This window comes from Anopheles darlingi, chromosome 2 (genome assembly GCF_943734745.1).
Source record: "Anopheles darlingi chromosome 2, idAnoDarlMG_H_01, whole genome shotgun sequence".
Classification (NCBI taxonomy): Eukaryota; Metazoa; Arthropoda; class Insecta; order Diptera; family Culicidae; genus Anopheles; species Anopheles darlingi.
The window spans coordinates 3,287,501-3,310,000 of NC_064874.1; the positions used below are offsets into that span (position 1 = coordinate 3,287,501).

General features: G+C 50.2%; 2 protein-coding genes across 2 annotated transcripts in view; one reads left to right on the forward strand and one right to left on the reverse strand.

Annotated features, from left to right (window-relative positions):
- LOC125950758 (microtubule-associated protein futsch) overlaps positions 1 to 20,397 on the reverse strand; it is a 46,023-nt gene extending 25,626 nt beyond the window's left edge. The window contains exons 1-2 of the mRNA XM_049679009.1: positions 18,413 to 20,397; positions 4,497 to 4,595 (exon numbers count right to left, since the gene is read on the reverse strand). Of these exons, the coding sequence (XP_049534966.1) occupies positions 4,497 to 4,595; positions 18,413 to 18,689 (376 nt within the window). The 5' untranslated portion in view covers positions 18,690 to 20,397. The remainder of the gene's footprint in view (positions 1 to 4,496; positions 4,596 to 18,412) is intronic.
- Positions 4,908 to 5,942, forward strand: LOC125952785 (uncharacterized). Its single transcript, XM_049682495.1, has 2 exons — positions 4,908 to 4,985; positions 5,056 to 5,942. Exons 1-2 carry the CDS (start codon positions 4,922 to 4,924, stop codon positions 5,532 to 5,534), a joined length of 543 nt encoding a protein of 180 aa, XP_049538452.1. The 5' UTR covers positions 4,908 to 4,921; the 3' UTR covers positions 5,535 to 5,942.
- Positions 20,398 to 22,500: the final 2,103 nt, after the last annotated feature.

The following is a 22,500-nucleotide window of genomic DNA, read 5'->3' on the forward strand; positions in this document are numbered from 1 at the left end:
GTCGTTGTTGCAGGACCAGCCGTAGTTGTTGCTGGAGCTGCCTCGGTAGTTGTTACTGGAGCGGTCTGGGTTGCTGGTGTAGTGATGGTTGGTGCAGGACTGGCGGTAGTGTTGCCTTCAATTTGACCTCTCGTCAGTGCTAGCAGCACGCACAGTGTTAGTAGTCCCAGGGTGATCTTCATTGTACACATTCTACTGCTGTTTGGTACACGTTTCGGATCGAAATCTGTCCGTGATTAACCGGTTACGCTTGTGCTTCGTCACTAGCGCCTCCTTTGGCACACGCAGCACTATTTATTAGATGCGTGATGGGGTGTGATAAGAAGCAGTCACTTAATGTACGATAAAAGTTACATCGGAAAACAACCAGCCACTACACCACACACACACACACGAGGCCGGCGAGCATCGTTCTCCCTCTTCAAACAAGACAAAGAACCTGGCCTCGATATCCGGTCAAATCGAACGGCTTATCGCTCATCGAGCTTTGAATGGGTTGTTATAGGTCATTAAGCACTTCATTCCACCAAGCCAACCAAGCGCCTACCCCACCAACTAAACTACCGAGTGGTCTGCGCACCGGATGTGTTCGGATTCTTGTATTACTTTATGCAATGTTGCTTTAACTGTTTACCATTCAACAGGCGCTTTGAGGCTCTCTTTATCTCTGCCTGAGACAGTGGGTGAGAACTTGAGAAAGGTCTGTTCCAGTTCAACGCCTTCGTATGGTTAACCTTCATCAAACGGTGCATACAGCTTCCAGATTTTTCCTTGCTCAATTATACCCCAAACAAAAAATGGTTCACAAATGGATCAGTTTTTACTGTAATTCATTCCAAGTCAACGTCCGACCAATCTCTGTGCGGTCAAGTGTATCGAGTTCGTTGATAAGGGTGTTTTTAATCTTTCTTTTTAACAATTCTTTATCAACTTTGAACTTGCGAATGTAAACAATTGAACCGAGAACTACTAAGACGAAGCCGAACCTCGGTGGATAAGTTGGAAAAGTAAAAACTTGCTCGCTCTGCCACTACGCCCGAACGGTTCTATTATCAATCAGAAACTTGCCTGTTTCCGGAAGTAAAACGAATCTTTTTCCTTTCATTACTGATCATCGAAAGAGTAGCTAGCAAGCATTCGAGCATGATGTTCGTTCGCTGTTCTTTTGTACTTTATTCTTCATTCGTTTCTCTTCGCGCAAAAAGGGCACCGAAGAGAAGGAATTGGTTCGTTCGGTTAGTTCAGTTATTATGTGATTTTAACGCGATAGCTTTTGCTCATTACGGCTGCTGGATGGAGGTTATCGAGCGAACCAACCACCCAAGAGGGGATGATATGGCTTAGCTCTACTGCACACAGTCGACGGGGCGGCCCCTTAGGGTTGCAGGAAACAGGAAATTACGCCACCGTTGCGCGCGCGCCTCCATTGATTTATGCCTCGTACCGCACCGCATTCCTGATACGCCATTTGCAGCCGCTTCTGTCACATTCGGTACAGGAAAGCGGGGGCTTCTGTATCGAACCGAGACGACTAAATTGATGGCCTCGGGGCAGAAGGTGCCACCGAAGACATATGCACGTATGCCCTCTGCACGACGGCCAATGCCGCGTCGACATTGATAAACGGGAAGACCACGCCAGTGCTTGGGAAGATACGGTATCAATTCATTTACCCAGTTTATTCCTTTCGTCGTGTCGTCGTGTCGTGGTCCTGGCGAGACGCTTCGACTACTCGACTCTCCATTGGATCCTTCGGTATATATGGGTGGGCTTGGCTGTTCCGACATAAATTAGCTTCGTTCGACCCAAAATCGATAGCGGGATATGTTTCCTATTTCAGATTAATGGAATTACTACCACGACAAACCAACGCCACCGCACGTGCGTGCGTGCGTGCTGTGGGCCGTGTGCGTGTCTCTCGATGGTCTCGATCGAAGAGCGAAGAGTTCGTTTGGAGACCGGAATTGAATTATAATCTACTCGATCTGTTATGTTTCTGCATCAGTTTTCAGATCAATCAATTGGGATTCACTTGGTGTAGCGATTTCCCTCGACGGATTTTCCGCATCAAATGATGGAATGATTTCCATTCCAAAAAGGCCATTTTACTGTACATTATTTGAATGAAATTATGCTGCATATGTTGCAGTTAAAGCATCGACAACATAACGATCCAAAATCCTTTTATCCACCACCTCAAAGGCAACAGCAGAACAGCCTTTTTATATGCTTTTGATCAACACAGAAAATGACGGCACGGTCACAGGGCAACATGTACGTTGTGTTAGGGTTTCCGTTGAATTATATTCACGTGCCTTTCACCAGCCCCATTCATTGTACACGAAAAGAGAAGGAAAAACACGAGAAAAACGTTAACGAATGTGTGGTCCTCAGGCATAGAAACACGGGCGCTTCATGGTTCGGTGCTTGTACTATACACAATGTACTCTTCTCCCTATATAATGCTGCTAGTTGGAAATGTCTACAACACAGCCAAAAGGATTTACTGCAGACCGCGCGTACGAACTAAGAGAGTAATAAATTAGAGAAAAATCCGTTCTTTTCTGGATTAAATTTACGAGACCGACCTCCTGTGCCCGTATTCAAATCACACCGAATGCTCATCCAATCGAAGAAAACAATAAAAACATGGACGCGAGCTCGCGTATGCCTTGCTGCTGCTGTTGTCGCAGAGTCGTAAAAACGATTCCACGAATCCACAAACAACTCATCTAAGATTGTCATGCTCATGCATGGAAGCACACAATCAGTATCAGCGGATGAAGCTGGACAATCAGCTCCGATCCGAACAGATGCCCGATGCCGGGGCCGCCTAGCAGCTCTCCCACCAGCCACCAGCAGTAGCGATCGATCGGTTCGCCAATGGTACGCCGCCAATGTCCCTTTTTTCCATTTCCGACGGCTTCAGCACGAGGATGAGCGGGGTTGAAATTACATTTTCTTTGAATTTCTCTCAATCCTCGTTCGCCGATGCCGGTCGCATTGTCCACAGTCGCCATTTTCTTGCTCGCGACTGTCGGAGTAGTGCAACAATGAAAAACAATCCCGGTGACAGGACTACAACGACGACCACGACGACGACGACGGTGACGATGATGCTGATGACGATCGTCATCATCACCATCATCATCATCATGTTGCAGTCCTGCTGCCGCCAGAGGATGCACCTGCACGATTTTTGCTCTAAATTTAGCACACATATTATCGATTTTTGGCTCCCGCTGGCTGGTTACAAGCCTTTGGAGCAGCAAGGGTGTGTGGATGTGTGACCGGACTGCGCCATTCGGCACGTATCACCAGCACCTCACGATGCGAATCGCACACAATGTTGCAGCATGGATAAGCCTTACTGCCACCAACTGAACTCTGAATGGTATGGTGAAAATGTGATTTCTCAAGGACAGCTTTTGGGCGCACCAGAGCGACTTTTGAAAGACATTTTGCTACAATCTACTCTAATATTGATAGCGTCGAGGGTTTTCGGTTTCGTAATAAATTGGCAAACAATTGGGGGAACGATTCGAAAGGCAATAACACCTGCTACCGCTGCGTGGTCCATCTTAAATTTACTGCTAATTGTGTTAAAATGAAATTTTGAAAAGGTACAGAAAGGGGCGAGAACTCCGTCCGTCCGTCCGTCCGTAGGATCGTAACAATTTGAGGACAATTTAGCGATCGACGGGAGTAAAAACACCCGCATTACTTCATAAAAAGGTATTTCGCTTCTTTTCTTCTCTTTGCTTTGCTGCTCCGGAAACAAAACAGAAACAAAAAAGGCCCAAGAAAAAGCTCCTTTCTGGTGGGCCAAAATTTCATTATGTCCTGCGAAAAACTAATCTCAAAATACAAGAAGTTTCCCGCGTCCGAAGGGCGCTCGGTTTGTGTTGGTGGCTATAAATTCTTATCAAACACGCGTTACTCATTACTACCCGGTTGCCACCCGTGGTGCTTCGGGCGTTCGAACACCGTTCCTTCGCAGCAGGTTTCAACTCCTATGCCCTCCTCCTACGGTTCTTTCCTGCGTTCGAATCTGCTCCGTTCGTTCTCGAGTAGATTATGCGGCCGGCCGGCTGGTCTGCCGGTCACCCGTGGGGGGCGACGGCGTTCCAAGTTAATGAATTATTTTCCTCCAAAAACTTTCCTCTTACATTTGACCTTGTCTCCCTCCCCCTGGGAGTTCCGTTCGCTCGCTAGACGGCCACGGATTATGTCCGGCCCGACCTTCGGAGAGTTTCGAGGACCCATCCGAGGCTACCGGCTATAGTTACCGCTTAATTGCGGTCACATTAAAAGCGGGCCCAGATTTAAAAGGTGTCCCCCGAAACGAGGCACCGAAAAACGCACAATTTTTGGGGCGGATTTTTTGCTCCCTCCTCTTGCCTTCCCTTTGATGTCTACGTTTCCTTCATAAAACGGTTCCGATATGATGAGCATAACACGCACCGAGTGGAGGGGACACATTATACATTACTTACCATGCTTGCCTTCCTCGCCTTCCAGCGCCTGCAGCGTGATCGTCTGCAGCTCCTCCTCCAAGTCGACATGATAATCAACGACATTCCATGACAGAAAGCCTGTGAATTGAGAGGAAAAATGGAAAAGAAAAAAACGAATGGATTAGCAAAGAGCAGTAGCACTGAAGTCATCTTTATGGTGCCGTAACGAACGCAGACATTGAAATGCTTTGTCATGCGATGATGATGATGGCTGTTTGATTTGCACTTTTCATCGCACCTTGGAGTGCAACACGATCTCGTGACGTCAAGCAGATTGTTGTGAAATGCAGTACGATCATTGTAAAAGCGTATCCAAGCACGTACCCGTTGTTTGTGGGCACGTATTGGATTGGTTAAAGCCTCGGGCCTACGCTCAGTTGTGGATTGTAATTTCCCGAAGGCAGATGGTCATAATGGGCGTTGTAGCAACCTTCACCGTTCTGGTGCTCTGGCTGCTCCTGGGTCATCGTAAGTTCCAACAAACCAACGAAACCCTATCGAGAGTGATAATCGTTTGGCTGGCATTTCGAATTTTCAGAAGTCAATGCATTGCGCTGCCATCAGTGCGGTTGGGATAGTTGCGGTACGAACGAGGAGCTTATCGAGTGCACCCTGGAGCGGGTCAACAGTGTGCATGCCAACTTTCAGCAGCTAACAAACGTTTCGCAGTACCACGAACTACCACCGCAAGATGCGGCCGAGTTTATGTGCTTTGAGTTGCGGCTTGCTAATGCTCACGGCAACCGGACCGGCACGGTCAAAAGCTGCACTCTAAGGCGTGCCAACCTGTGCGGTCAACCGAGCTGGCGCATGGTTAAGGTGCTTGGTTGCAGCACGTGCAACGATGAGGACTACTGCAACGGATTCGACGCTAAGCCGCCACCGCCGCTACCTGATCGATCAAGAGCCGGTATTGGGTTTTCATTTTCCGCACCGAAAGCCTCGACCGTAGGAGCGCTTTTCCCGTGGTCACTAATGCCAATGGTTGCCTTGGCGCTCCTTCTGTCCACCTTGTAAAGGCAGCAGCAGTTTCCGCGTCTTCGGGATGCTGTTTACCGGAGCGCCAATCCGGGCTCCAGGCTCGTCAATGTCACAGCAAATGATTAGCAATCCTCCGCCGAGTCTTCGGCGCAATCAATTCAATTAATTACCTTGTCCATCACGGGACCAGGGACCACTCGCCGTGAGAGAGAGAGAGAGAGCCGCGTATCTGTCTGTCGATCGCGTCTCACATGCCTCTCGGTTTGATGGGTTCCAATTTTCCAAAGTAATCTCATTTCGGTCGGCATAATTAATGAGCATCTAGCTGACAATTATGTCGGATCGACCTCCCTCCCCTTCCAAAACGTAAAGCTTTCAGCACATAATCGGGTTGATCCGGTTCCGGCAATAAAATACGAAGAAACGGCGGATTCGCCCTTTTTTCCCGAGGTCAAACATTGATTGGATGTTCTTCTTTCTGAGGCCTGCTGCTGATGCTGCTGTTGTTCGAAGCCGATTCACCGTTTTGTAGAACATTCGGCTAAACAATCGAGTAAGTTTTTCACGACCCCATCCCTGCGCTCGGAGCATAATTAATTGCCGGCAGCCGGAGATTTAAATATTTGATCATTTTGCTGTTCATAGGATCGTTTTCTGCGCCATTGCACAAGTTCAAGGTTAATATCAAACGCGCTGGCTCGTTCGTTCGTTCCTTCGCTCGTTGTAGCTTGTTTTAAACGAACTCAGGGGAGACACTCCGGTTTGGCGGTTTGATATTTTCATTCACCTGGCGTCGATTTTATACATCCACAGCACGCCATTGCGAACGTGACTAGTGCTTGCGCTCGCTCGCTGTTTGTCGTCGTTACTTTCTTTTGCTCGTGCAGTAGCGCCAGTAACATAGAACGATGTAGGGGAAGATTTTTTTTGGTTCGCGACAAAATGCGACGGTACCTAATAGTAGAGACCGAACTGTGCGCGGCGCTGACGGTGACGGCATCGCTCGTACGAAGAAGGTCATCCAAATGACATCACTCTCTCGTCGAATGGACCGTCGGTCGGTCCTCGAAGAAAGTATGCACGACACAACGAGTCGTTCGAACGACAACGATGTTGTCTATCTATTCGCTCCTCTTCCAGCAGCTCATCGAGTTCCACTCGACGAGCAAATACATTATACATGTATTTGTTAACCTGTGATAACATAGTGCCGACCAGTAGTCGTCGAGTCCATATGGATCCATGGTTGGTTGTCAAACGGCGAAAACGGCTCTAGAGAAATCCTCAATATCTTTACGGTGGTGGTGCACCCACCACACCACGTACCCGGCTCATCAGATATTTATGGTGAACCCCTGGAATGGTAGCAAAAACAAGCAGAGCCGCCGCCATCGCCGACGGTATGATTGCAATTGCGATCAACCCCAGATATGATCAACCGTGACAATGAGTGCGCTGCTCACTGTGTGTACCACTTTGAGCGAGGGAGACATTTGACCGATAACCAACTGAAGCGGGGAGGGACCATTAACTGCTGTAGGAGCAGAGAAAATATGGTTCAACGAAAGACCATTAAAAACGAATAAAACTTTCTTCAATTAAACCTGCGCGACCAGTAAATCAATAAAGCGGGTCGCTGGTCCAACTTGGGACGTATTTTCTCTGGCTTTGCAATATCTGAAACCGCTCGATCTCGATTTCGCTTTTACTTCGGTTGAACAAACGCTTCTTATTGGGGGCTGATTGTGCCTTTACGCATGACATGTCGCGGCGCGACTCGCGAACCAGAAGTTTGAAGTGTGTGCTGTCAGCGAAAATATAAACTGTACCGCGAGCGCGCATGGCCGGGCGCCCATCGTCGTTCGGTACTTTGAAATGAATACCAATTTCACTCAACAAACAATGCCGTGATGTCGGTGGCGGCACCGGGCCGATATGAACGTGACATCGTTGTACCGAGTTTTGTCCCTGATTTGTAATCGTTTTCCAATCAAAATCGTTGCTTTGTCTCAACAGCGACGCGATACATGTGTGTGTGTATATGTGATGTCGTCTTTCATGATGACATGCTTATGCTCTCTGGTGGAAATGCTGACCGACAGTACACGGAACAATACCTTTCACAAGTGAAGATGTTCATGTCAAATTCATTCTCCAACGCTGAAGGCACGTTCCTGTGTCTGTGATGTGCGTGGGTTGGTTGCTTCTATCTCTCTGATTAGCATTGCAGCTGCGGGCAGTGGGAGGAAACATGACTCGACACCGGTCGCGTGTACCATCAGAAACGGGCTATCGTTTATCATGAAGACACACACACACGAACAGGGCTGCTTCTACAGATAAACCGATGGCCATCGTCTGGCCGGAAGAAGGTGCTCGACCGCAAGCTTCCGGTCAGCTGACCTGACCGCTCGTTGCACACTGATTGCCGCCATTATTCGGCTGGTATCATGTGAGGATATTAATCATGAGAAGCTCGACCTGGGTGCACAAGCACAGAAGTGCACTACGAGACTCCGAGTGTAATGTAAAATGCTGCAGACACGAGAGGACGTACACAAAACGTACACCTTGCACCAGGACCAACACCACCCAGCATGAGGTCTAATCCTCTTCACACTGTCCCATTTATCAACGTTCTTCATTATTCACAACATGGCGCTGCCTGCTCCCGACGGAATCATTCCTTTAGCACCACCGAATGGCCCCATAAAAGGACCCTTTTTTTTAAAGCGACAATTAAGAATGACTCATTCTTACCCCCTCGGTCCTCGGTGGTGAAGCCTACACCCATTTCAGCAGACACCAAAAAACCGGCCCAGGACCCCCGTTGTTAATGGTGTTGCGACGGTTGCGATGCTTCTTAAATGGAACATAAAACCACCTTACACACATTTTCGACCTCGTTTCTTGTTGTGGCCGGTCCGTTATTTCCGGTCACGCAATCATTGATTTATGGATGATTTATGTGATGAAGGATGTGATCCCCACCGAAAAAGTGACTCAACCCGTTCGGTGGTCAACCCGTCGTCGTCGTCGTCAACGCAGCTTGGAAAAAGTATTTATTTTTCACCGAACGGGTTTCCTATCCAGCTGTTCGCTGTTCGCTCAGCAGGACCCACGGTGCACCCCTTTCGGGCTGCGTTGTCAATGCGTTTTCAATTACTCCTGTGTGTGTGTGCAGCAAGGCGCATCCTGGTAACGCATGCAAAACACTCATCGAAGGGTGATTTTGGTAATCGAAAACGCATTGCCGCGTGTCGCTGGCAAAACACCAAAAAAGGGGACCGGCGCGCTTGGTGTTTTACATAAATCATATTTTACAATTCGTTTGCACATCGTTCTGTCGTATGAATTATGATTTAGCTGAATTTAATTATAGTTTTGTGTCGTTGTGAATGAGAAACGATGACCATGCGGCTGCTAGAGGCCTTTTAATACCTTCTAACGCCACGCACACACACACACAGCTATGCGAGAGAAGCGAAGCGTGGTGAAACCCTCTAAGGGAGCAATCCCGAGTCCTGAGAGTCTTTGGTTTCGGTTCAGGTCTCCGATTATCACCGAACCGTCTCCGTGACCTGTAGCAAGGTGAATACGACAGGCAGGCTGAGGCTGGTGGTGGTGGTGGTGGTGACCGATCGTCGAAATCAGTCAACCGCGAAATAGGATAAACTTTGCTTCAGCCACTCGCACCGTGCTCGCTTCGCTGTTATTGCACAACTCGTTGATCCTCCTTCTCGAGTGGTCAAAAGGGGTGGAAAAAGAGGAAGGGTGGGATAGGCAATTGAAAACCCGCGACCATAAATAATGCGACCACCCGCGTCTTCAGGGGGGTCGATGAAAGCCTCAACCCACCGCCTCCCCTCGCATACACTTGGGGTCCGCACGTGGCTCGTGGAGTGCGTGAACAGCGAGCATTCATTCTGCCAGTCGAGTGCCAGTCGAGAAATTCGAGATTCCTTGTGCGTGTACGCCAAAGGTCGCCACCGGCAGTGGCAGCAACACTCCCTCTTCACACAACACTGTGTGTGTGTGTGTGCGCCTTGCGGCTACAAAAGCGTCTGATGAAGCCGCTGAGCTCATCGAATGGAAGCTCATTATTCTTTCCGTTAATTAGATTAGCAATAAGCAGCAGCAACAGCAGCAGCAGTAACACCAATGGAAGCAACAGAAGGTAGCAGGAGCAGGATACGGAGGCAACTAAGAACCCTGAAACGACGATGGAAGGCTTATTTCATTTGCAGAACGCCCTGAGCTGCGGGGTTTGGGGTGCGTTATGCTTCCCTTTTTTCCCTCGTAATGTTGCAAACACCGAGACGCACGCATGGGGCGGATTGAAAGGAATGAAAAATGCAAAACATAATGTTGGTTTACATAATCGTAATTTGATCGTCAGAGAAGATTGATTCGTCTGCAATCGGCGAGTCGAGGTGAATCGAGATCCAGGGTTCTCCGGGAACCAAAGAATCGGAACATAAATCAGCTTATTTCATCATCGAACTGCGTGTCGCGAACCCCCCCGGCGGCGGGGCCGCTGATCAATAATCGACCTCACGAATCGAAACGCCTGCTAGACGCCCTTACGTAAAGCGTCTGCGTAACGCCTCCGCGGAATGCCACCGGAAATCAGGAGGGGGAGAAGGGAGGCGCGGCTCCAAATTTGGGTTGCCCCAAAATCCCTCGCAACAGACAGAACAGAATGTGGGACACACCCGAAGGTTGGTGACTTGTGGCGCCGGATTCAATTACGAATGTCAAAGCCCGCCACGCACACACACTGACACACACACTAATCGTAACCAATCGGCCAAGTTTGGTTTCGAATTCGACCGCGTATTCCGTATTTCGGATGTCCCATTGGTCCGGCCAATGAACTTTGCATAAAAGCATATGTTATATCATGTTGCCGGTGTCAACAAGAAACATCCCAAAAGTGGTGCAGGCAAATTTTCTCGCCAAAAAACGCGTTTGCAAAAAAAAACCATCTGCAGCAACTCGTTCCCCGTTCGTTGGTTCGTTCGTTTGTTGGTTGTTCAACTATTAAACAGTCATTCGCGTCTGACAGGAAACCGACCCCAAGGGAGGAAGGTACATGTCTGATGTCTTGGTGTGGTGCCGGTGGTGGAACCAATTTCCACTTTTCCGCCAAGTCATGCTGTTACATAAATCGACCCCCATTCTTGCCCACTCCCTCGTGGTGCCGCTGCTGGTCCCAAAACGGGAATGCGGATGATAATGTAGTTTTATCAATACTTCACACGAAATTTATGAACTTTTGTGCAATTCCCCAAGACCCATAGAGGATGTGTATGTGTGTGTGTTGACACCACACACCCTGGCGGGCCAAAGGATCTCCACGCGAAGGACGCGCTTGTTGGGTTGGTGGTTCAACAACGGCTGGCGTGACGCAAATCGTAATGCGACTTCCCGATGGTGTTGTTTGCTTAGATTTGCACCGGCAACGAAGCCATTTTTGGGGTTGTCGAGGGGCTGGTGGGATACCCCAAGACCTCATCAATGTCACGGACGACGCAAGTGAAGTGGTAAGTGGAGTGGAAGTGGTATTCGTGGAACAGCAACCTTCCTTCCTTCCTTCCTTTTCGCCGGTGGCCATTGTTTTGAGTCCCCTTTTTGGGGAATAAACATTTTAGACATGTTTATAGCAACCATTTCGGGTGAGAGCGCCCGGCACAGTCACTAACAAGTGTTTAATTTACGCATTAATAGAAAGAGTCCCTCCCTCGGACCCCTTGGTCGTTGGGTGGTTATGCCTTTTCGTTGGGTCTCTGTTGGGTGGAATTGAAATGCCTAACCAAGGTGGAAACATCATCAAATACGAATTCAATTTAGCCCGTGGTTATGGTGCTCGAAAGGATATTAGAGTGCTTTTAAGCTGATCTACCTCATCATCTAATCACTTTGCTTCCCCCCCGCTCCTTCCGCCTTCCCCAGTACACTACCATCACGACCACACCGATTTTAATTAGTATTTTAGCCGCAACACTGTCGCGCCCGGTGAAGTGCTTTCTCCATCGAAAGCCTTGTCAACAACGGGGATTAGCGCAAGATGGCGACGACGACGACGACGATCCTCGGGAGAAGGATGGATGGGGCTGGGAATGATGGGCATTGATGGCGCCCTGGAGAGGTTGCCAAAAATGTGGCGAAAACCACGGCGACTGCCATGGTACCGGGGACACCATGACCTCTCTCGTCTCACTTGTCACTTGTCCTCGTGATGGAACGTGACAACTCCATTTTGGGCACGGGTAAAATGCAAATCAAACAACGTAATTGTATTGGAAAGGCCATAAGAGAGAAACCGACATCTCAGTTTATGATGTCTACCGCCATCGCGAAATTCTCCGCTTTTGGGGAACTTTTCCGCACTGGGAACTGCCAAACAAACTTTTGCCCCGCCGGCGGTGTTCCGAAGGAAAATGGATTTCGACATTCATCAATTATTATCCGGCTCAGAGAGCAAGAAGATTGAAAAACAATTACACCATCACCTTCTCTCCCCCGTCCTGCGTCCCGGGTGGATGGAAAAAGGGGTTGTTTTTGGGTTCGGTTGGGTTGAGTGACATTTTGGAAGAAAAGCCTTTCGACGTCCAACTTTCTGGGAAATTCTCCGGCTGTGACGTCGGTACCGGTGTTGTGACACGCGCAGTCTCGCTCGTCGCGAGTGGTGGCAGACAGACAGTACCAGACCGGCCTTTCTACACCGGAGGTAGACCCCCGGATAGTCCCCGCCCCTCCTCCATTGGTTTCGATTGTGTTCCCATCTAATGTTGTTGGCGAAAACAACGGGAAATCGATATGGAGCTGCCTCGAGCCGTGTTGGGCCTTTTCGGTGCCTTTTATGGTATAAGGGCCCTCTGGGGCGGTGGTGTCCCGACTTTGGTTCGAGTTTTATTTTTGGAGAGACGACCTCTGTTTACTCGTCCATCGCGCGCGCCCCTCTCCGAATCTCCGTCTATTATTTATACCTGCCAGCATTCACCGTGCAGAGCATAGCAAACCACGGGCGTTGCTATGCGGCGTTCAATCTGTCAATCGAACAATGGCACACTTGGATTGCTTTCGGTTTCGGTTTCGGTGTTCCACCGGGCGAATCCTGTATTCGGAACTGACCCAAAACGGGAACATTCTAGAACAACAAAGGAAGGGGAGGGAGGCAGGCCTTCTCTAGGCACGCACACGCCACGATTGCTGCATTCCGATGCAACACGGAATCACGAAACACACTAACGCCTAACGGCTTCATTTGCGATCGAGCGGTTCCGGTTTGATAGAGCCAAATCATTACCGCTCATGAATAATGACCTCATTGAGCAATTATCGGTAGCATACAAGCCAAACACACACACACATCTAGGGAAAGGTACAGTCCTGGATACCAGGCACGCATTAGTTATGAAAATTGCATCACTTCATCGGAATGGCAATCCGCAGCGCGCATTCCAAATGGAATAAAAAACAATCCTTGTTGGATCGGAAATCGAATTAAAAGCCAGTTTTTTTAGAGAGAAAGAGAGAATGAGAGAGAGAGAGAGAGTCAGCTCCCCCCTCCCCCCCAAAAAAAAAAAAACACCCAGACGAACTCGACGCACTCCGTGCCAGCGCTCCTTGGCCACGGCTCTCGGTACAGCATAATTGATGGAGTGGAGCGCAACATAACGCACACTCGGCTGGCCCTCTGCTTTGAAAGTACAGCAGTGCCGGTGGCTCCAAGCCGGTCGCTTGGTTTTTTCTCCTTCGATCGCACCCCGAGCTTTTCGGTGTTTGGCGTGACGTAATTTGAGGAAAAATATTTTTGGCCGCTCTATAATTATTCCACCGACACGCTATCCGATCGTTGAATACCGCGGCCAGAGCCAGAACCAACCAGAAGGAGGGAGGTCCTTGCGGAGTGATGTGTTTTTCCTTTAAATATAACTTACTCACGTAGTAGACCTGGGCCTGGAGTAGTGGGCAAAACGGCCTCGCACCGATGCCCGAGGCCACCGTGAGCCATGAATTTTAAATGAAGCACTAGACCTCACCTCTCGCTCTTGCGCTCAGCTCTCGTTTGCGCTCTCTCTCTTTCTCTCGTGTTCGTTGGCAGGATTTGGTTTCTTTTTCACTCGTTTTACGGTTGGTACAATTTTCTAAAAAGGATGCCAACGACACTCCATCCTTTGGCCGTGCCATAGTTCGCCAGTGTTGGAATGTAACCGGTGGTGCGCCAGCCCAACACAACAAGAGTCCGTAATGGCATGTGAGAGAGGTCCTTGATAAGAACCGTGGCCTGGCCTGGCCTGGTCGGCCATAACGAACCCCGTTGCAAAGCACCGAGCCTATGTAAAGGCCTCCCGGAAAATGAGCTCTACAGTGAATGAGTACGTGTGTGTGTTTGTACTTAATCCGGACATCATCAGCTGGTCGGCGAGGCTTCACGGGAGGCTTCCAGCTGATTGCATGTCTGATTCAAATCGCTTTATGATTATATCCCCACCCCACCCTCTCTTCTAGGAATCTCATGACCCCTAACCCTACCCTGGAGTGCTGTTTAGTCCTGTGGTCCTGTGGTGATTCAGGAGAAACGGATCAACTCAGCATGACGGCCACTGAGCACACTGTGCACATGGGGAGGACGGTTTCACCGAGATTAGATTGGAAAATATGAAAATTTGCTTCCCAAATAACCGCGAAGCCCTTTTCGCTGAAGCAAACCATCGTACCGTTGCTGCTCGACGCGCTGAAGCCTCTAGCCAAACCGTAAAGTTGGGATCGTACCACCGGCCTGTGCACAGGTGGATCGCAGACGACCCCAGTACACCGCGCCACACATCACCTTCTGCGTCCCGCGAAGGAGAACAGAAAAAGAGCAAAAAAGCGATGCCGGAAAACAGCATTGGAACGACGCGTTTGCGCACAAACTGCTCCGTTTAGCTACCCGCAGTTGAAACCCCTCGGAGACGGAGATCGGGTTGCAAAAGGGGGGCGAAACCTCAAGAAGAAAAGTCTAGAAGATGAAAGCTTGTGCTGCTGCTGCTTGAGGTCCCTTGCATACCATTGGATCGCATCCAACAGAACAGAGAGAGAGAGAGCGCACACGAGAGAAAGAGAGACGGCGCGAGAGAGGCTGGCTTAGTAATCGTGTAGTAGAAGGCATCGTTAAAAAGGCCCTAGACCATCGTGACCAGGGCCACGGAGCAAGAGGATGCCATCGCTACCATTGGCTATAAACATTTCTGCTAGTGCTAGCCATTTTTTTATGTGAAACCACTTTTGGCCACTCCGGCGCGCACTCCAGCAACGTCGCGCGGCAGTCATGATTGCACTTAATGAGCGTGCTACATTGCCACTTACACACACACACAGACAAACACCGGCACGAGCGTTGGATTTTTTGGGAAAACATCAAATGGATTCCATTTCGGCCATTCCAGCCATAGCGAGCAAACGCCTGCCAGCTGCGCCCGCCGGTGAGGCTAGACACTGTCCTGTCTTATCGTCGGTGGTCGAGGGGGACACCACGATTACGTCCTGCTTTACGGCTATGGTAACACGAATTCGAAAGAACATTCAATTACGAAGTCGTTTCCGCCCATGTATACAGTGCACATAAACGTCTCGCGCCGCGCCGCGTCGTGTAGTTCCTTCGACAAATCCTTGTCGAAGCCACATTCCCATTCACTCGGATGGGGCAAAACGCCATCGCAAAAGAATCTGACTCCATTTTGGCTGTTGTTTGTTCGCACTAAAACCAACACGACGACGACCGAGCCAACAGCAAACGATGACGCAATTTCGCAACATCTTTTGCAGAGAGAAACATCACCAAGAGCCACCGGCACAATTCACTCAATATATCCTCCCCACAAAAACAGAACGAGGAGACCACAGAGAGAGCCTTATGTACTCGGAGCCCTCGGTGCGGGGCTCAGGGACCCTACCCTCAGTGTGAATGTCCTTTCCTATCCAGAGCAGAACGCTTTTGTGCTCGGCGAAAACATTCTCTCTATCGTTCCGACAATCGGTTTTCTTCCTTCCTTCCTTGCATCGTTCATCAAGGGATGGAGCTTCAAGAAACAAACAACAGCAGCAGCAGTAGTAGCAGCAGCAACAACAAACCCTCTGCTGACTGACGCAGCGCAGCAGCAGCAAGTTTTCGGAATTTATTTTCCGCTTTTGTGGCAGTTCCTTCCGCCGCGCTCGTCGGTGGTCTGACCCCGAAAGGATTATTTTAAAAATCCAACCCGCGATCCGGGCACCAGAAGTCACATTCATAAATTAACAAGCGACCGGACGAGGCTGCGCTGCTCCGCCGGCTGCGATCGCATGTCACACGCAAAACGCATCGACTCCAATGACACCGTTACCTCCTGGCGCTTGGCTGTTGTGGACGACGTTGCCACCAGAACCAGTGACACGAAAACAGCAGCATTGCGTATAATCGACCCACTCGGGACGCCATCAGGCCATTGTGTGGAGCCGGCCAGTACTACTTGGCAGTACTGAAAATAGAAAACCCAACCGGGAACTCTCTCCCCTCACGGAACAACGGTGGCGACGGTGGTGACGGTGGCCATCGATTCAATCACCACCAGGCGCAAGCATCGGCCGGAAAGCTGCTTTTCCGTGATTGGTACTTCGCTTGTGCTTCTTCTCGTGGGAAATCGCCATCACCGACACGAGAGAAAGGGAAAAGGCTTTTCCGAAATGCCTTCCGAGACCACCGAGACCACCGATGACGCTGCGACCGTCCGCTTCTCGAGGGTTCTTTCACCGAGATTGGCTTCTTCTACTTCTCGACCGACTACTACTTGCGTTGCGTAGTATCTGGATTTTGTCACCTCGGCAGAGGACACATCGCCTCGTTTGTGTGCCATTGGTGAGACAGAGGCGGTGGGACCGACCTGGTGGTGGGTCTCAAGAAGGAAAGGCTCAAGTGGAAGATGAAACACTTCGCCTCCAAGGTCTAGTGCCCTCGAGAGCCCAAGCCCAAGAGGGGAAAGTAGTTGTCTTGCTGTTACCGCCCGTGGGACTAGGGCGCAATAGAAATAGTTCTGATATTACACCCAAGATCCTTTTGTTTCTCCCCAAGAAGGAAAGGCTTCTGGAAGACTTGGAAGACGCCTGAATTGATTATAATGGCCCAGAAGGCACAGAACGAGAACGTTACACCACGTTCACGTGGCTCACGTCAAACGAGTGTTGGCCTAACATAAACTACAACATTGTATCCTTAAAACCAATGCCATTGAGCATTACATAGTCGTCGACAGACATAGGAGTGGAGGAGTCCATGCTCGTTTAAATTCTCCTTTCGCTTCCTTTGATGCCTGCGCTCACCTACCACTAATGATGAGGTGGGGAGCAGCCCACAGAGGCAGGAAGGAGGGGCCACCATTATCCTGAACAAATGCTTTGAACGCCTCCGTTCCAACCATTCCAGACACATACCGAAGCGAGTGAGATGAATGGCCGCACCGTCACACTATTACTAGGGACAGTCGGTCCATAGCACCGGAGCAGAAGCATTGAGTAGAGGTTGGAAATGTATGTAGCCCTCTTCCTTTCCTACCCACTCCGAGAATTCACCGAATACTTATCTCCAGACGAAGTGCCATTTTTCACACGATGATTAAAGGAGATTCCCTCTTTTTGTATGGCGGACCCCACCCGATTCCCGCTGTGCCTATTTATATCGTCAGACAAATTCCTTTCTCGCCATTTATCGTTAATCTGTCAAAAGCTCTTCCGTTCCGTTGGGTGGTGCGCATTTCTCTCGAGGGCTCTCGTAGCTAGCCGACGTTGCAGCAGTTCGTTAATATGGCCGCAATCTTGAGCGAACTCCCTTCTTTTTTTTGGTGCCCTTCGCTCGAGTTAATCTGCTGAAGCTTCATCTTCCCACTCGGAAGCTATCGGTCTAAGATGTTGACGCAAAAACTGGGATGTTGAAATTTTTTGAAATATTTTGCAAAATTGAAATCCAATCCTATCCAAGTCGATACCAACGATCCTCTTCCTCGTGAAACACCAACACACAACAAAGTTAATTCTGGTCGTTTCCGGAATGACAAATGATTTGTGTCTGGTTATATCCGGCGGCTTGGTGGACCGCGTCATCCTCCGTGACAGAACATCAGCTCCAGACATTCTCCACCAGAAAACCACCCATTAGCACCCATAGCTCTATTCGTGTCGTGTCCTGTATACAACGCGTCCTATCGCCTGTCCTTGGCTAATATTTGTCCGAGCTTTTATCGTCACGATAAGGCCTCTCTGCCCAAACGGGATCGCACCCGCATGCGAATGGATGAACCTTTGGGCAAAAAAAGGGGCCCATCGTCCCTTTTTGGCTTCGATTAGGATGCCGGTGCCGCCACCGTTGAAAACGGAACCGGAAGCGAAAGAAGAGGAGCGGCGGCAGCGGCGGCAGCGGCGGCAGCGGCGGCAGCGGCGGCTCTCCGTCTGGGGTCCGAAAAACATTATTTACGGTAGGGCGGATGCAGATATCGCGACGACGGTCGCCGGCCACCATCACCGACGGGGTATCGCAACAATTTTGCCTCAGTTCAGGCCGTAGAATGGCGCGTGGAGGCACGGTTTAGGTGTCAGTTGGATGATGTAATTAATTGCTAACGATTCTCCTTCAACACACACACACACACACGCGCACACCCCCGTGTTGGACTGGATAATCTTTTCGTCCAGCGGTTTACGAGCCCCCCCTGCAATCGCTAATTGAAGGCGCGTTAGGGCGATGACGGCTGTTATGCTTACGTAGTGTATGGACCCTCTTTTGGGCCGGACATCCTTTTCCTTCGCATGACGTAATTGGCCAACTGCTGGCCGTAAGCGAGCACCAGTGACGACTAGTTGCGTCGTAAAAGTGAATGCAAAAGAAGAGGAAGACTTACCTTTGATAAGCCGTTGGAGGATGATATCCTTATGGTCCTGGGAGTGTGGCTCACCGATGATGATCAACAGATAACATCCGGTGAGGGGACTCGGTGGACCAACACCGAGGATGCTCGGTGGACCATCGGATCCAGCCCCGACATCGATACCATCGATGTCCGGTTGCTGCTGCTGCTGCTGCTGCTCCGGCTCCTGCTCCTGCTCTTGCTGCTGCTCTTGCTGCTGCTGGCCTCCTCCATTCAGCTCAAGCGGAGCCACCTGGTCCTGCTGATCCATGCGTTCGTTCGTGCACTCGAAAGCTCGAAGTGAAGTAGAAGAAGAAGGGTTTGCTGCGGTTCGTCACCACACAATGCGTCGTCAGCGAATGCAAGTCAGTGAACCAATCACTGGGTGCGCAGCTTCCGGTCAAGGAGGCGGAGAAGTTTCTTGAACTGGCACTTTTCAGGTCAATCACACCTCAAGGGAAAGTTTCGATAAATTTCCTTCGGTAGAAAACGCGATGGCAATGCGTTCTGCGCGAGCAGAGATAATGCTGCTGCTGCTGCTGCTGCTGGTGCTAGTGGATGAGGTTGAGTAAAAGGGTCAGGATTCGATGTGGAACACACCCGCAAATGTGTGTCCTGTCTGTGCACTTTTTCGCTCACGACTAACACACTGACACGGAACCGAATCCACTAGCCTGCTTCTCGGATTGAAAGCGACCGACCCACCGACCGACTGAGCAAGTGAGCGGACGAGCAACTCTCTCCTACTCACACGCGCGCGAGAGATCCTTGCCAGTGGATCCTTATTTTCCGACCGGATATACTCTCTTTCTCTCTCTCTCTCGCGAGTTTTCCTCACGAGTGCGTGTCTCACAACCACACAAATGCTCACTAGTCACGCTCTCACACAAACACACCGACACGGTAAGCGGTCTACTAGATCGATCCTAGACTCTGTGTGCTAATCAGGCAAGCAATTATTTCGCAATCCCTCCTACTTGGATGTGTTGGGTAGCGAGAGATAGAGAGAGCGGCGCTTTTTCGTGCGAGATGAGCTTTTCAATCACTGATTCCTACACTCGATTTCCACCGTTGACAGTTCGGAGTGCACGGATCGTCTTGTGACGTAGGACGTCTTAGAGAGTCCTTTTGCTGGCGATTTTGGATCTCTACAGTACAAGTTTTCCTTGGGAAAACACACGGCCTAGGGCTTTTCAATACTTTAGTTTAATTATGCTAAGATGCCTCTGCTAACAGGCGGCACGGCTCTATCGGTACGATGCTAATGATGCTGGTCAACGTAACAGTTGCTCTCCGTTGCGTATGCGTGTCTCTTCGTTTCACGTTTCCACTGGCCACAACTTGCACTTGCACACACGCCTGATTATCCTCCGAGCAACGGAGAAAATCGGCCAATAATCGACACTAGCGAAATGCACACACACACACGCAAGTACACACACACACACAACAAACTGTCTCTCGGACTCTAACACAAGCGGCTGCTCTCGCAATGACGTTACCTTGCCGTGTGGGGGGCTGGATTGGCTTTTTGCACGGGTCAATATGTATGCCGTCGGTGCCTTTTGCTTGGTGAATGCCTTGTTGCCCTTGTCTTGTGACCGCTCTCTAGTTCTTACAGATAGTTCTTAGTGTTCCTAGGGTTGCCTTAATGTACGCGCACAGGGTTATTCTTTCTCCAAACACTCACTGTTAATCGTTTTCGCTTCTTTTTTTTTGGAGATGATGGAGGATAATGCTCCACCGAGAAGTCCTTTTCGTTTCAGTATGGATTCAGTGTTACGTTTTTCTCCTTTTCGTGGGGATGGCTTCCGGTTGTTGGTTTTTCGGTTTTGCTGGACTTTTGCTCTGGGGTCTGAGATCACTTTCGTCACACTGGGGGCCCGGCGTTCGCTTTGCCGTTACTGTTTTTTCCTTCCTTTTGTTTTGTGGCTGTGAGATTTTTCTGGTTTTCCTGGTTTGGCCAAGTCACCTGCGCGTTGCTGCGAAAACGATTTCAGTATGACAAGCTCGACCGTCCGGTAGACTGCTGCTGGCTGCTGCTGGCTGCTGCTGCTGCGGCTGGCTACGTGCCGTCCCATACCACCGTTTCGTTCAGTTCGTTCTCCGTCGTCGCCGCCGGCGGAGAGCGAAGAAAATCCGTCCGAAAAACCCCGAAGACGAGCAAAAGAGAAGAGCGTCATCGGAGCAAACCCAGAGTCATAGCCTGCTGCTGCAAATGGGACAGCGACATGACGGCGATTTTTGGACACGGAACGCAATGCTGCGCATGCTTCGCTTCGATTTTCGTGCGCTACCGGTTATGCTTCACCCCCTCGCTGTCCTCTCTGGCCGTGTTGGCCGCCCCGCTGGGACCCACGGACCCAGCTGTCGGTTGAGGGAGAATATGCTTTCTCTTGACGGCACTTTCCTTCCGTGATTCGGGTCTCAACCGAAGCCGGCTTCGCTCACCACATCGAGAGAGGGAGCGCGCACGGCTGTCGGTTCTCTTCGATCACACACCCTTCATGACGACGACGGTCACGGAGTTGGGGCCTCCCCACGCACTCCAAAAACTGGTATCGAGAGAGAGAGACATCGAGAGAAACACGAATTAGAAGAGACGATACTGGGTGGTTGGAAATATGTCTACCATCTGTTTTCCCGATGGTATTCCAACAGCCTTTTTCGCATCTCCGTGTCTCCGTGTCTCCGTGTCTCCGCGGCCTCCGCACTATACTGGAGTTTAATGATGCGATCCCCATGCGTCACATGCGTCTTGTTCGTCGCTTCGCGCACCACCGGACCCCCGTTACCATCATGACCTCCGAGACTTCGAGACTGGCCGCACTTCCTTCCGTTGCGACCGCGTGTCGCTTTACGGTTTGCACCTGTGGTCGGTCGCTCGAGCTCACCTTGGGCTTGGGACTCAATTTAATCAGGATTAAGTTTCGTTTTTATCATTTCTCGTCTCGTGTGCAAAAAAAATAAACGCTTCTCCATCCAGGTACATTCCTCTAACCTAATCGGTCCTCTTGTCCCTCCGGGAGGCTTATTCTCAAATTACTCAAATGCCTCGCCTGGCACTTTGGTATTTTCGGATGGGGGGGCCCGATGCCATGATAATATCATTTAGGACTCCCTCGCAGCTTCTGTAGACTTAACGTGTTTCATATTTTTACAACACCAAGCACCCAGCAACAACGGGATCGGATGGGAAATCGGAATCGAAAAGAAAGTTCCGAACGAATCGAAAGTTAATACCGCCCGGCCAATAAAGTAGATCGTAAAAGAACTGCAACCAGAATAGCGGCGACCCCCCTCCCCCCCTTAAATCGGACCAATGTCCAAAAATCAAATCAACTCGGAAAGGTAATCATCGATGGAAAATCGAAACCATCCATCGGAAAGTGCAAGGCACGACACGCCACGCGGGGAAAGGGGGTGGCATAAAAGGCCAAATAAAATGCCGGCATTTTCCTCTACCCCACAAAACTCTCGTGGGTAGGTGTCTGCGTGTGTGTGTGATTTGGCGCTTAACGGTGCCGTGTCAGTGGTCGGTGTCCATTAGGGAAAAACATCGCAACAAACAACCACGAAAACCGGGCAACCGGCCCCAACGAGCCGCCGTCTGCATCGGCATCGGCATCGGATTTGGAAAGCAGTCCGCTCGCCGGCCGGCTGACCGACCGGTCACGGGAAATGCTCTGCACGGAAATGGGAATAAAGAGCCCCCCAAATATGCTAAGTGATCGGAAACAAACAGCGCATTTCGCGCATTTGCAATCAGTGGCAACTACGACGACGACCGGCAATCGCTCCGATAAGCACTGATAATGGGGTAGCAGGGAGCTCCGTTAAATCGAATCTCTTCGAGAGGCGAAGGGGCGTAATTGTGTGAATGCTTTTGGTGGTGGTGGTTTTCTCTGAAAATATTTTCGTAGAGGCAAACGATCCGCAACCCGCAATCTCTAACACCCGAACTCTACGGTTCACTTCACACGCCACCGCATCAACCGCGTGCGGTCAATCCCCGGGGGGGCGGTCCGGAGGCCGGAAGGCCTCATTTGATCTCATTTCAGTGGCAGTGTTCGAACTTTCAT

What these genes read in the sequence shown, in the direction of transcription:
- LOC125952785 (XM_049682495.1), top strand. Translation starts at nt 4,922, where the DNA reads ATGGTCATAATGGGCGTTGTAGCAACCTTCACCGTTCTGGTGCTCTGG. An exon ending in CTGGCTGCTCCTGGGTCATC is followed by an intron (nt 4,986 to 5,055) that starts GTAAGTTCCAAC and finishes TCGAATTTTCAG; the next exon opens with AAGTCAATGCATTGCGCTGC.